The sequence below is a fragment of the Myotis lucifugus genome, unplaced genomic scaffold (genome assembly GCF_000147115.1).
Source record: "Myotis lucifugus unplaced genomic scaffold, Myoluc2.0 scaffold_73, whole genome shotgun sequence".
In the NCBI taxonomy this organism is placed as follows: Eukaryota; Metazoa; Chordata; class Mammalia; order Chiroptera; family Vespertilionidae; genus Myotis; species Myotis lucifugus.
In genome coordinates, this window is record NW_005871121.1 from 2600116 (window position 1) to 2611949 (window position 11834).

The 11834-nt window shown below is 39.0% G+C and overlaps 1 protein-coding gene across 6 annotated transcripts in view; it reads left to right on the forward strand.

Annotated features, from left to right (window-relative positions):
* Positions 1-795: 795 nt before the first annotated feature.
* POT1 (protection of telomeres 1) overlaps positions 796-11834 on the forward strand; it is a 71649-nt gene continuing 60610 nt past the window's right edge. Inside the window, exons 1-3 of one of the 6 annotated variants that reach the window (XM_006090499.3) lie at positions 796-909; positions 6280-6352; positions 7586-7677. In XM_006090499.3, the coding sequence (XP_006090561.2) occupies positions 829-909; positions 6280-6352; positions 7586-7677 (246 nt within the window). In that variant the 5' untranslated portion in view covers positions 796-828. Of the gene's footprint in view, positions 910-4030; positions 4247-6279; positions 6353-7585; positions 7678-11834 lie in introns of those variants that run through there. The other 5 variants (XM_023755329.1, XM_023755331.1, XM_023755333.1 and 2 more) reach the window with 5 other exon arrangements.

Sequence of the window (11834 nt, forward strand, 5' to 3'; positions counted from 1 at the left end):
TGCACCTTTCTCCTCCCAATATGCTCTTCCCGCTCGTGAAAGGGCTTCCTATGGACTAGCTCGCCTCTGGCATGTGGCTGGTCGTGGGTGCTGGCCTGCGCTGCACCCCTCCCTGCCCCGCCCCAACGAGTCCTTTCAGCTCAAGCAATACCTGGCCCGCTGTGGGTGCTGGCCTGCGCTGCACCCCTCCCTGCCCCGCCCCAACGAGTCCTTTCAGCTCAAGCAATACCTGGCCCGCTGTTGGCCTGCAGTTATTAATTATGCACGAAATCATGGCCCTATGAACGGTGAAGAGGTCCGTCAAGCCTGTCTGCACACAGCCTTGCTCACCGCTGGGACGATTTCTTTGCAGGATGTACACTTGGGCCATTGCTGGGGGTGGGGGTGCGGGTGGGAGTGGGAGAACTGGGTTAGAAGAAGTGCCCCGCCCCCCGAGGCTTCCAGTCCAGCAACGGAATCTCTGATCCCGACCAGGGTTGGGAATAGTTTTTAATTAGTCACAGGAATTACAATCAGCTCCCGCCTCCCCCGCGGCCACTTCCGGCCCGACCACGGGAACTGACGGGGGCGGAGCTCAGGGGGAGGCGCGAATCCGAGCGGACGCTACGGTCGCCGTTTCCCGCCCCCCCACCCCCCGTCACACCCCCGCTTCCCCGGGCCCAGCATGTCAAACTCGCGGCCGGCGGGCCGCATGCCTCGTTTAAATAAACGCGTGATGCGTTTCGTGTTCCGCTAAACTTGCAGGGCATCGGAGACGCTGGTAACCCTCAGGCCCCCTTCAGCGGGCGCGGGAGAGAACAGCGAAGTGGTCCCTGGGCCCGAGCACGCATGCGCGGGAGCTGCGCCGCCGGCGAGCGTGTGACGTCACCGGCGCGCCCTTCTGAACGCGGAGTTTGGCTGCGGAGCGCGGTGAGTACATTTCTGGAGTTGGCAGTGTGCATCCTAGATGGGTCGGGACCGGACCTGGCATGATAAAGAGGCTGATTTCGTTTGGACCCAGAGGTGGCGTCGTTATTGCGGAGAAGCTCTTCGTGCGCGTCGCTGTCTGATCTGCGGTGCCCAGCGCCCCGCTTGGGGTCGGGGAGCCCAGTGGGTTAGTCCCCTGTGCCGGCCCCCACGGAGGCTGCCGGCGGGGGAGGTTGGCGCGCACACACCCAGTTTGAGTGTTGGCACTAACTGTCCACTTAAGAGTTCTGAGAAATAAGACTGAACCCACAGTGCACACGTTAACGTCAGTTCAGCAGTCATTTCTTTTGATTGTATCGGGCGGGAGGGAGGAGGCAAAGGATATACTTCGGAGTAATTTGCTTTTGGTAGTACAGTTTGCCTACGCAATATTAACACTGTCAAAACTTTCCTTGCCCAGCGGCTTGTGCATTTTAAAGCATGGTGGTAAAGGCTATTCTTAGCTCAGTTATCACCGATAATAAAACTGACTTTTAGAAGTACTTTTAAAATACAGTGGGGCCTTGACTTACGAGTGTCCCGACTAACGAGTTTTTTGAGATACCAGTTGTCTCTCAGCCAATTTTTTGCATTGAGTTGACAGAGTAATTTGAGTTCACGAGCTCTTTAACGAGCTCGGTCTCGGAACGAATTAAACTCGTAAGTCAAGGCCCCACTGTATAAAACTAAAATTTCTGTTCTATTCCATTGATCTATATGCCTGTTCTTGTGCCAGTACCAGACTGTTTTGATTACAGCGGCTTTGTAGTATAACTTGATGTCTGGCATTGTGATCCCTCCAACTTTGTTCTTAAGATGGGTGCAGCTATTCGGGGTCTTTTTTGGTTCCATATAAAATTTTGGAGTATTTGTTCTAGATCTGTGAAATCTGCTGTTGGTATTTTAATGGGGATTGCATTGAATCTATAGATTGCTTTGGGGTAGTATGGATACTTTAATGATGTTGATTCTACCAATCCATGAACATGGTATATTCTCCTCAATCTCTTTTTTCAATGTCCTGTAGTTTTTGGAGTACAGGTCTTTTACTTCCCTGGTTAAGTTCATGCCTAAGTATCTTAATTTTTTGTTGTTGTTGCAATGATAAATGGGGCTATTTGTTTAGTTTCTCTTTCCGAGAATTCATTATTGGCTTATAAAAATGCCATCGATTTCTGGGTGTTAATTTTGTAACTTGCTACATTGCCAAATTCATTTATTATAGAAATTTTTGGTGGAATCTTTAGGATTTTCTATGTACAATATCATGTTATCTGTGAATAACTAGAATTTTACTTTCTCCTTTCCAATTTGAACGCCTTTTATTCCTTCTTCTTATCTGATCGCTGTGGTTAGGATTTTCAGTACTGTGTTGAGTAAGAGTGGTGAAAGCCGACAGCCCTGTCTTGTTCCTGTTCTTAGGGGAAATGGTTTTAGTTTTTGCCCAGTGAGTTGGTGTTGGCTGTAGGTTTGTCATGTATGGCCTTTATTAAAATGTTTAGATATGATCCCTCTATTCACCCTTTGCTGAGAGTTATCAAAAAAGGGTGTTAGATTTTGTCGAACGCTTTTTCTGCGTCTATAGATATGAACATGTGATTTTTGTCTTTCAATTTTTTATGTGATGCATCACATTATTGATTTGTGAATATTGATCCAGCCTTGCATCCCTGGAATAAATCCTACCCAAGCCATTATGCTCAACTAATATTTGAAAAAGAAGGCAAGAATGTACAATGTAGTCCAGACAGTCTCTTCAGTAAATGGACTGGAAAAATTGGACAGATACATGCAAAAAAATGAACTAGACCACCAACTTAAACCATATTCAAGAATAAACTGAGAATCGATGAAAGACTTAAATGTAAGACATGAAACCATAAAAATCTAAGAAGAAACCATAGGCAGCAAAATCTCAGACATCTCTCATGGCAATATGTTTACAGATACAATATGTTTATATCTCCTAGGGCAAAGGAAACTAAGGAGAAAATAAACAAATGGAAATACATCAAAATAAAAAGCTTGTGCACAACAAAAGAAACCATCAACAAAACAACAAGAAAGCTCACTGCATGGGAGAACATATTTGGCAATGAAAAATCAGATAAAGGTTTATATCTAAAATATATAAGGAATTCATGCAACTTAAAATTCATATACCTGTCAGAATGGCTATCAACAACAAATGACAAGCAAGTGTTGGCGAGGATGTGGAGAAAAGGGAACTCTAGTACACTGCTGGTGGGAATGCAGACTGGTGCAACTACTGTGGAAAACAGTATGGAGTTTCCTCAAAATATTAAAAATTGAGCTTCCATTTGACTACATGATCCAATTTCTAGGAATATATCCTACAATACCTGGAATACCAATCAGAAAGAATGTGTGCACCTATGTTTATAGCACAGTTTACAATAGCTAAGATCTGGAAACAGACCATCAGTAGATGAATGGATAAAAAAGCTGTGCTACATTTATACCATGGAATACTATGCAGCTGTTAAAAAGGATCTCTTACGCTTTGAGACATCATGGAGAGTCTATGCTAAGTGAAATAAGCCAGTCAAAGAAAGACAAGTATCACATGATCTCATTCATATGTTGAATCTAATGGACAAAATAAGCTGATGAACAAGGTAGATCCAGAGACATAGAAGCATAGGAACAGCTGTGGAACCTCAGAAAAGATCGGGGGGAGATTGCGTGGGTGGGTGAGAAGAGATCAAAGAACTTGTATGCATATATGCATAACCCATGGGCACAGACAGTAGGGTGGTGAACGCCTCGGGAGTGTGGTGGGGGCAGGCTAGAAGGAGTCAATGAGGGAAGGAAGGGGACATATGTAATACTTTCGACAATGAAGATTTAATTTTAAAAAATAAAATACAAAAGCAAATAGAAGGGGATTAAGTTTCAGTGATTTAGAAGAATGTGTATATTTATCCTTGCAATAAAATTATAGCATAATCCATTCTCTAGCTCTTGTCCACGAACAGTGATAACTAACTAAAAGGAAAAGCAAAGCAAAACTAAGACATAGAAGCTTAAAGCAGATATTGACTACATTTTGTATAAAACATTGGTCTCTGTATTTTCAGCATCAAGATAATCAACTTCCCTGATTGAATTTGCTTTGGACAGCAGATCTGATATGCCACTGTAAAGCAGATCTGATATGCCACTGGAATTAATAAAAGAAGTCAATGGGGTGCCTGAAAATGAGCCACTAAATAAACTACACAAAGTAGATTTCAGAGGCCTACAGCTAGGTTGTGATTATAGCAAGAAATATGTCCAGGTAAGAATGTTCATAACTCAGAATAGTTAATCTTTTGTTTTTAGTAGTTAGACTGTTGTATGTCCAGGTGTGTTTTTTCTTTGTATTTCTCCTGCTTCTTAGTAACTGAGCTACTTGGATCCATAAGTCAATGTTTTTCATCAAGTTAGGGAAATTATTGACTAACTAGAGGCCCGGTGCATGGGGTTTGTGCACTGATGGGGGGCGTGGCCTGCAGGGATCGGCCCACCATGGGAGTGCCACTCATCCTGGTCAGCTGAGTGCGGCTGTGGACCTGCTCCCGCTGCGGTAGCAGCTGCTCATCTTGGTCAGCCGAATGGCACTCCCACTGTGGGAGCGCACTGACCACCAGGGGCAGCTCCTGTGTTGAGCGTCTGCCCCCAGTGGTCAGTGCACATCATAGCAACCTGTCGACTAGTCGTTCTGGTCGTTTCGCCGTATGGTTGCTGGGTTTCTATTATATAGGATATATAAAATTCCTTGGAATTTTTTCCCTCTGACATTATTACTCTTTTCTCCTTCTGGATGTCAATTACATGTATGTTTGTATGTTAGAGTGTTTGCTGGTTACCTACAGGTCTCTTTTTCTTCAGCATTGTTTTCTTTTTTAGTGGAGAGAGATTTTTAGATTGAGTAATTTTTATTGATCTGTCTTCAAGTTCACTGAACCTTTTTTTCTTCCATATCCAATATTCTGTTACGCATATTTAGTGAACATTTCATTTTCATTATTGCACATTTAAGTTAGGGACAAAGGAGAAAATGATGGGAGATTGGTGAGAGACTTATTAGTATAGTAAGTCCAAGAGTAAAGGAAAGAGCAAGAAGGCTACATTTTGGTTTTGCCCTTCTAATCAATATTCTCCATGTAGATACTTGCCTCTCATCTCTCATTGGAGGTACTTCACTTTTCCTAGATTTCTGGTTATTTGTTTGCTTTCTGTTTTCAACTCTGGTGTGTCAAGAAAAATTGTGAATTTGTTCATTGTTCCACTTTTTCTCGTTCTTTCCAGCTTTGTACCTCCTAAGTGAAACTATTTACCTTTACTTTGAACCATTTTGTGCTGCTGATAGTCATATTTTCTTTTTTCTGATGCTTTTAAGTTAAATTGATTTATGAACATAACTGCTTTTTCTTGTTGGCTATATCAAAGTTGGAATATTAGTTTAGGAGATATGTATTATAGGATCTGTTGTTAAACTTCATTAAATCAATTATATTTCTGTGTGTAAGTTTTTAAAGAGCCCTATAATATATTTGATCATGGAATCATTAAATTTTAGAGCTAAAAGAAATGATAAAAACTATCCAGATTAAATAATTTATTTTTCTGAAACTCTGATTAAATAACTTTTTTTGACTGACAGAGTTGCTTAGTTATAGAAGCAGAACAAAGACTAAACTGTATTTGTGCCTTAGTCCATTGATTTGTCCACACTGTCCTTATTTATGAGATTATCATTTTTCACTTTAAAATTTTTCCTTAATAAGTTTTAATTTCTTTCTAGGAGCAAACTCTTAATCTTTTTCTTTAGTAGAAAACAGTTTTACAGGCTAAAATAAAGTTGAAGTTGAGCTAGTTCATCTTTATATATAAAATGAGGAATTGGTAATATTTAACTAATGGGATTAAGAAATTAATTTATGGGGGAGGTGCAGGGTTAGAGATCAACCAAAGGACTTGTATGCATGCATATTAGCATATCCAATGGACATAGACACTGGGGTGATGGGGCCTTGCTCTTGGGGGTAGAAATGGCTGGGGGCAGTCAATTGGGGAAAAAGAAGACATGTAAAACTTTAGACAATGAAAAACAAACAAAAAAAAAGAAATTAATTTATGAACGAAAGTATTTTTAGGCCCTCATTTTTCTCTAGATAAATCATTTTCATGTCTTAAAAATACTGACTTAAACATGTGATTTCTTGCAAGATAAAAGTCAATTGCCTTTAGAAAATGATTCCAATCTTATATCTTGGTGTTATAATAACCTCTTTTGACTTCTGTGTAATTCTTTTTCTCTCATTTCAGGGAAAACTTTCACATATCTCTCCTTTAACCTATGGTGGAAACAGAACACCTATTTTGAAGATTGGACTAGAAGGTATATAAGATCATTTCTATTTAACTTTCTTCCTGTAATATACAAATGGGTAACTTTGTATATAAATATACACACAGATAAATACACACAGAAGTGCAATTTTACTTATTCGATGATATAATTGAGTCATAGCATTCGGCCTTGCTGCAGTGGTTATAGGAAGTGATTCCTAGAGAATGAAGATTATGGAGATTCTTTCCCAAAGCCTAGAAGATCCAAATGACGTGACTTGTACAATGTTTATTTCTTATACCCAAGTAATTTTTATTTTCAAAATTACAGATAGCTTAGTTTTTATACAGCTCTTTTACTCTTCAATATATGGGTGCTGGGGGAGAAGACCACACTTGTCTAAATTAAAACTTAATATTCCAAAAACTGTAGTTACTAGAAGTTCAATAAATGAAATATTTGTGGGGTGATATTGTTATATTGTATAAAAATTGAACAATTAATATCTTGTTCAGTTTCTTTTGATTATAAATATGGGAAATTAAATAGAAAGTGGTCATTAGGTGATATTAATGTGATATTTATAGAGATTTATAGATCATATTCTACTTGAAACTTGTTATAGTTTTGGTTTTTATGCCCAGTACATTCTCTTCATTGTGTTTGAAATGGAAGTAGTAAACCAAAATTGAATTGTAAACATTGTAATTATTCTTTATAATTACATTTTGAAGTAACTATTGTTTTTATTTTTTTCAAAATATTTTTTAAAATATATTTTATTGATTTTTTACAGAGAAGAAGGGAGAGGGATAGAGAGTTAGAAACATCGATGAGAGAGAAACATCGATCAGCTGCCTACTGCACACCCCCTACTGGGGATGCCCTTGACTGGAATCGAACCTGGGACCCTTCAGTCCTCAGGCCGACGCTCTATCCACTGAGCCAAACTGGTTAGGGCTTCAAAATATTTTTAATTGATTTTTAGAGAGACAGTAATTTTTAGAGAGAGAGGGAGAAACATTGACATGAGAGCTTCGCATCTTTTGGCTGCTTCCTGCATGCCCACTACCAGGGATCCAGTCCACAACCCAGGTATGTGCTCTATCCCAGAATGGAACCAGCAATCCTTTGGTGCACAGGATGATAATGCCCAAGTAGCTGAGCCACTCCGGTCAGAGCATAACTATTGTTTTTAGAATGTAGTTGCCATCACTTTTCTGGTGTGTATAAAACTGCTATATCGAATAAGTGTTTTCCTGTGTGTGTGTTTTTCTCTAGAACAAGAAAATTCAGATTCGGAGAGTAACGCCATCAATGTGTTATTTTTTGGAAAATTAGCAAAGGACTGTGCAAAAGTTTTCTCTGAAGGGGTAAAATATTTTCATATTACTTTATCACTGTAGAAGTGGGTTTAGAATTATTGATGATGCTATAGTCATCCTGTAGACTTTTTTTTTTAGAGATTCATTACATATTTGCAGGTATGTAAAAGAATGATACTTAAAGAAGCAACATCTTTAAAATTGCAGCAACCCTAAGATAGTAAAACTCATCATTGATATAAAAAGGGACATTTTTTCCTTTTACTTCATTTTAATTTTTAGGGTTCAATGGAATGTCTTAAAGATATATACATTTACCCTCAATTAAAAAAAAATTCTTACTAAGAAATAATATGAGCAGTAGCTCTCTGTATGTTTATAATGTTTCCTTTTTTTTTTTTTTTTTTATCCTCACCCAGGTATATTTTTGGAAGGGAGGGAGACAGAGAGAGAGAGAAATATTGATGTGAGAGAGACACATCAATTGGTTGCCTCCCGCATGCTTCCCAACCAGGGCCAGGGATTAAACCTACAACCCAAGTATGTGCCCTTGACTGAGAACTAAACCCACATCCCTTTAGTTAGCAGGCTGACACTAACTGCCAAGCTTCACTGGCAAGGGCTATAATATTTTTTTGTAATTGTTTTAAAAATACATGCCTGCTAAATCCTCATCAAAATGCTATCAAAACGAACCCAGCAGCATATTAGAGCAGACACACAGACCAAGTGGGATTTATCCTGGGAGTGCAAGATAAGAAAATCAGTCATTGCAATACATCACATTAATAGAACAAAGGAAAAAAGGAAATGATCATCTTAATTGATGTAGAAAAGGCATTTCATAAAATCCTACACCTGTTCATAATCAAAACACTTAGACAACTAGGAATAGAAGGGAACTTCCTCAACGTTATAAAGAACATTTATGAAAAATCCACAGCTAATATCATACTCAATGGTCAAAGACTGAAAGCATTTCCCCTAAGATTAGGAATAAGACACAGGAAGCTCACTTTCTCCACTGCTACTCAACATTGTACTGGAAGTTCTAGCTAGAGTAATCCTATATAATAAAATGGTAATATGAAAATTGACCCTGATGGCAGAACGACCACTGAACTAGTCACTATGAGGTGCACTGACCACCTCTTGGTCCCTTTCCCCGGCCGGCAGGCTCCGATCGCCTGGTGGCCACCCGTGGTGAGGGCGGGGCCAGCGAGTGGGTGGGAACAGCCAACCTCTCGGTTCCTTCCCCCAGCCATCAGGCAATAATCACCTGATGGCAAATGGGGAGCCAGGGATGGGTGGCGGCCGGGGTCGGGGCTGGCTGTGGGCAGCTGGGGAAGATGGCCCTGATTGCAGGCCAGGCCTAGGGACTGTACCCGCGCATGAATTTTGTGCGCCGGGCCTCTAGTTAAAAGAAGAAATAAAAGACATCTAAATTGTACAGGAAAAAGTACAACATGATAACATGATCCTATATTTGAAAATCCCAAAGGATCCAAAAGAAAGCTATTAAAACTAATAATGAGCAGTATTTCAGGGTGTAAGGTCAACACACAAAACTCAGTAGGATTTCAATACACTTAACAATGAACAATCTGGAAATGAAATTATGAAAATTATTTCAGAGATGATTGCATCTAAAGCAGCGGTTCTCAACCTGTGGGTCGCGACCCCTTTGGCAGTCGAACGACCCTTTCACAGGGGTCGCCTAAGACCATCCTGCATATCAGATATTTACATTATGATTCATAACAGTAGCAACATTACAGTTATGAAGCAGCAACGAAAATAATTTTATGGTTGGGTCACAACATGAGGAACTGTAGTATTTAAAGGGCCAGAAGGTTGAGAACACTGATCTAAAGGAATAAATTTACGACTTGTACACTGAAAGTTAAAATAAAATAAGACCTGTATAAATGGAAAGACATGTATTCCTGGGTAGGAGGACTTAATATTAAGCTGTCAAAACTACCTAAAATGATCTATAGATTCAATGCAATGTCTATAAAAATTTCAGTGACCTTTTGTGCAGAACTGGAAAAGTCAGTTCTCAAATTCATAATGAGTTTCAAGGGACCCTGAATTCCAAAATAATCTAGAAGAAAAAAAAAGTCACAGGACTCATGTTTCATGATTAGTAAAACTTACTCAAGTGATACTGTAATCAACAGTATGGAAAGGGCATAAGGGCATGTATATCAGTGGAATAGAATTAAGGGTTAAGAAATAAACACATATATCTATGGGCAGTTAATTTTTTAGAAAAATATATTTTTATTGATTTCAGAGAGGAAGGGAGAGGGAGAGAGAGAGAAACATCAATGATGAGAGAGAATCATTGATTGGCTGCCTCCTGCACATCCCATGCTGGGATCGAGCCCACAACCTGGGCATATGCCCCAACCAGGAATCTAACTGTGACCTCCTGGTTCATAGGTCAGTGCTAAACCACTGAGCCACCCTGGCTAGACAGTTTAACCAGTCTTTTTTAAATCTTTTACTAAAAATATTCTATTACTAATCTTTTACATATATGATATCTTTTTTTTCTAATCTTTTAGTAAAAATATTGTATTACATTTGTATGGAATTTCACAAATTGCAAAGTGCTTCCATATGTTTATCATTTGATAAACATAGTAACCTCTAGTAATCCCCTGTGGTGATGGTCATTAGTACTGTTCTGAAAATAACCATTCCGTGCCTAAGATTTGCTATAGAACTTGTAGTAAGTGTAGAAACTGTCTCCACAAATGTATTTTTTTTCCTGTCTAAGGGAGATATAGTGGACTTGAATTAGGTCTTGAAAATATTTATCTTAAGTATTGTTCTTATGTGGCCATAGTTTTGAAAACATTTAAGCAATATGCAAAGGTATAACCAGAAAAGCAGACACTGCCCCGCTACCTCTGAACATACTCCCATTGCCTTGTCCCATTGTACTGCGCGTGCTTGCTCGCTCGCTCTCTCTCTCTCTCTCTCTCTCTTTTTTTTGGTATCCTTTCAGCTTTTATAAATACGTGTGTATATGTATGGATAACTACATATGCACATGTATACATAAATAATTTTGTATCCATATACATTTTACCAAGTGTCTTCTATCCATATTTTGTAAATTGCTTTTTTTTTCATAATATATCTTGGCTATCTTAGAAGAGGATTTTAAAAATAGTTACATGTTTTTGAATGTTAAGGAATCTGTTTGCTTATATTTTTAAATACATTTCCACCTTTATCCTTTAGGATTCTAATATTAAATTTTTATTTGAAAAATAATATAAAAGGTTATAATATAATGAATTAGCAAAACATGTATAATGCATCTGCAAAATATATACTGTATACTAGATATTAGTATTTTACCTGACAGTGAAAAGTGTTTTCTTCTATTGAAATTTTAAAAATAGATATTGAAATAGAATAGAACTATACTAGCTAATTAGTACTTGTCAGGTAATAGAGGATGTTAACAATGGTAAGTAAGATTTCTCCTTTTTAAAATACAGTGGTGAGAAGACTTAGGTCAAGTTTACTTTAAATTCTTTCTGGGTTTAAAATCCACAAATGCTGGTCATTTGGGAGGTCTAAGTAGGCTATTTAATTCAGAGCTTATAGTATTAAGGTTAAAGATTATTGCAAATAAAAGGTAAAACTTACTGCATAAAACAATGAATTTTCTGTTTTGATTCCTGTACCTTTATTTGTTTCGTGCTCGTGCCCATAAGGTTAGCTCTGTATTTGAATACAACAAATATCTTAAAACATCAAAAAATTTTTTTAACAAAAGTTTAATTTTTGCTTTGCTAGACTAATGATACATTTTGCTGGAATACATATGTTCTCACTTTACTAGTTACTCCTTCAGTATGAGACCCCTTTTTTTCTTTTCTCCAGTTTTAGCTCTTATTTAAAGTAAGTTTGAACGTTTAATATCTATACTAATAAAAGGGTAATATGCTAATTAGTCCAAGAGACCTTCCAGACGTCCTTTTGGACAAAGCCATGGTGGCGGGGCCGAGGTAGAGGTGGTTAGGGGCAAGTAGGCCAGGAGGGGAGGGCAGTTGGGGGTGATCAGGCCGGCGGGGGGGGGGGGCAGTTGGGGGCGAGCAAGCTGGCAGGGGGGATCAGTTGGGGATGAGCAGGCTGGCAAGGGGGGGCAGTGGGGACGATCAGGCCAGCAGGGGGGCATT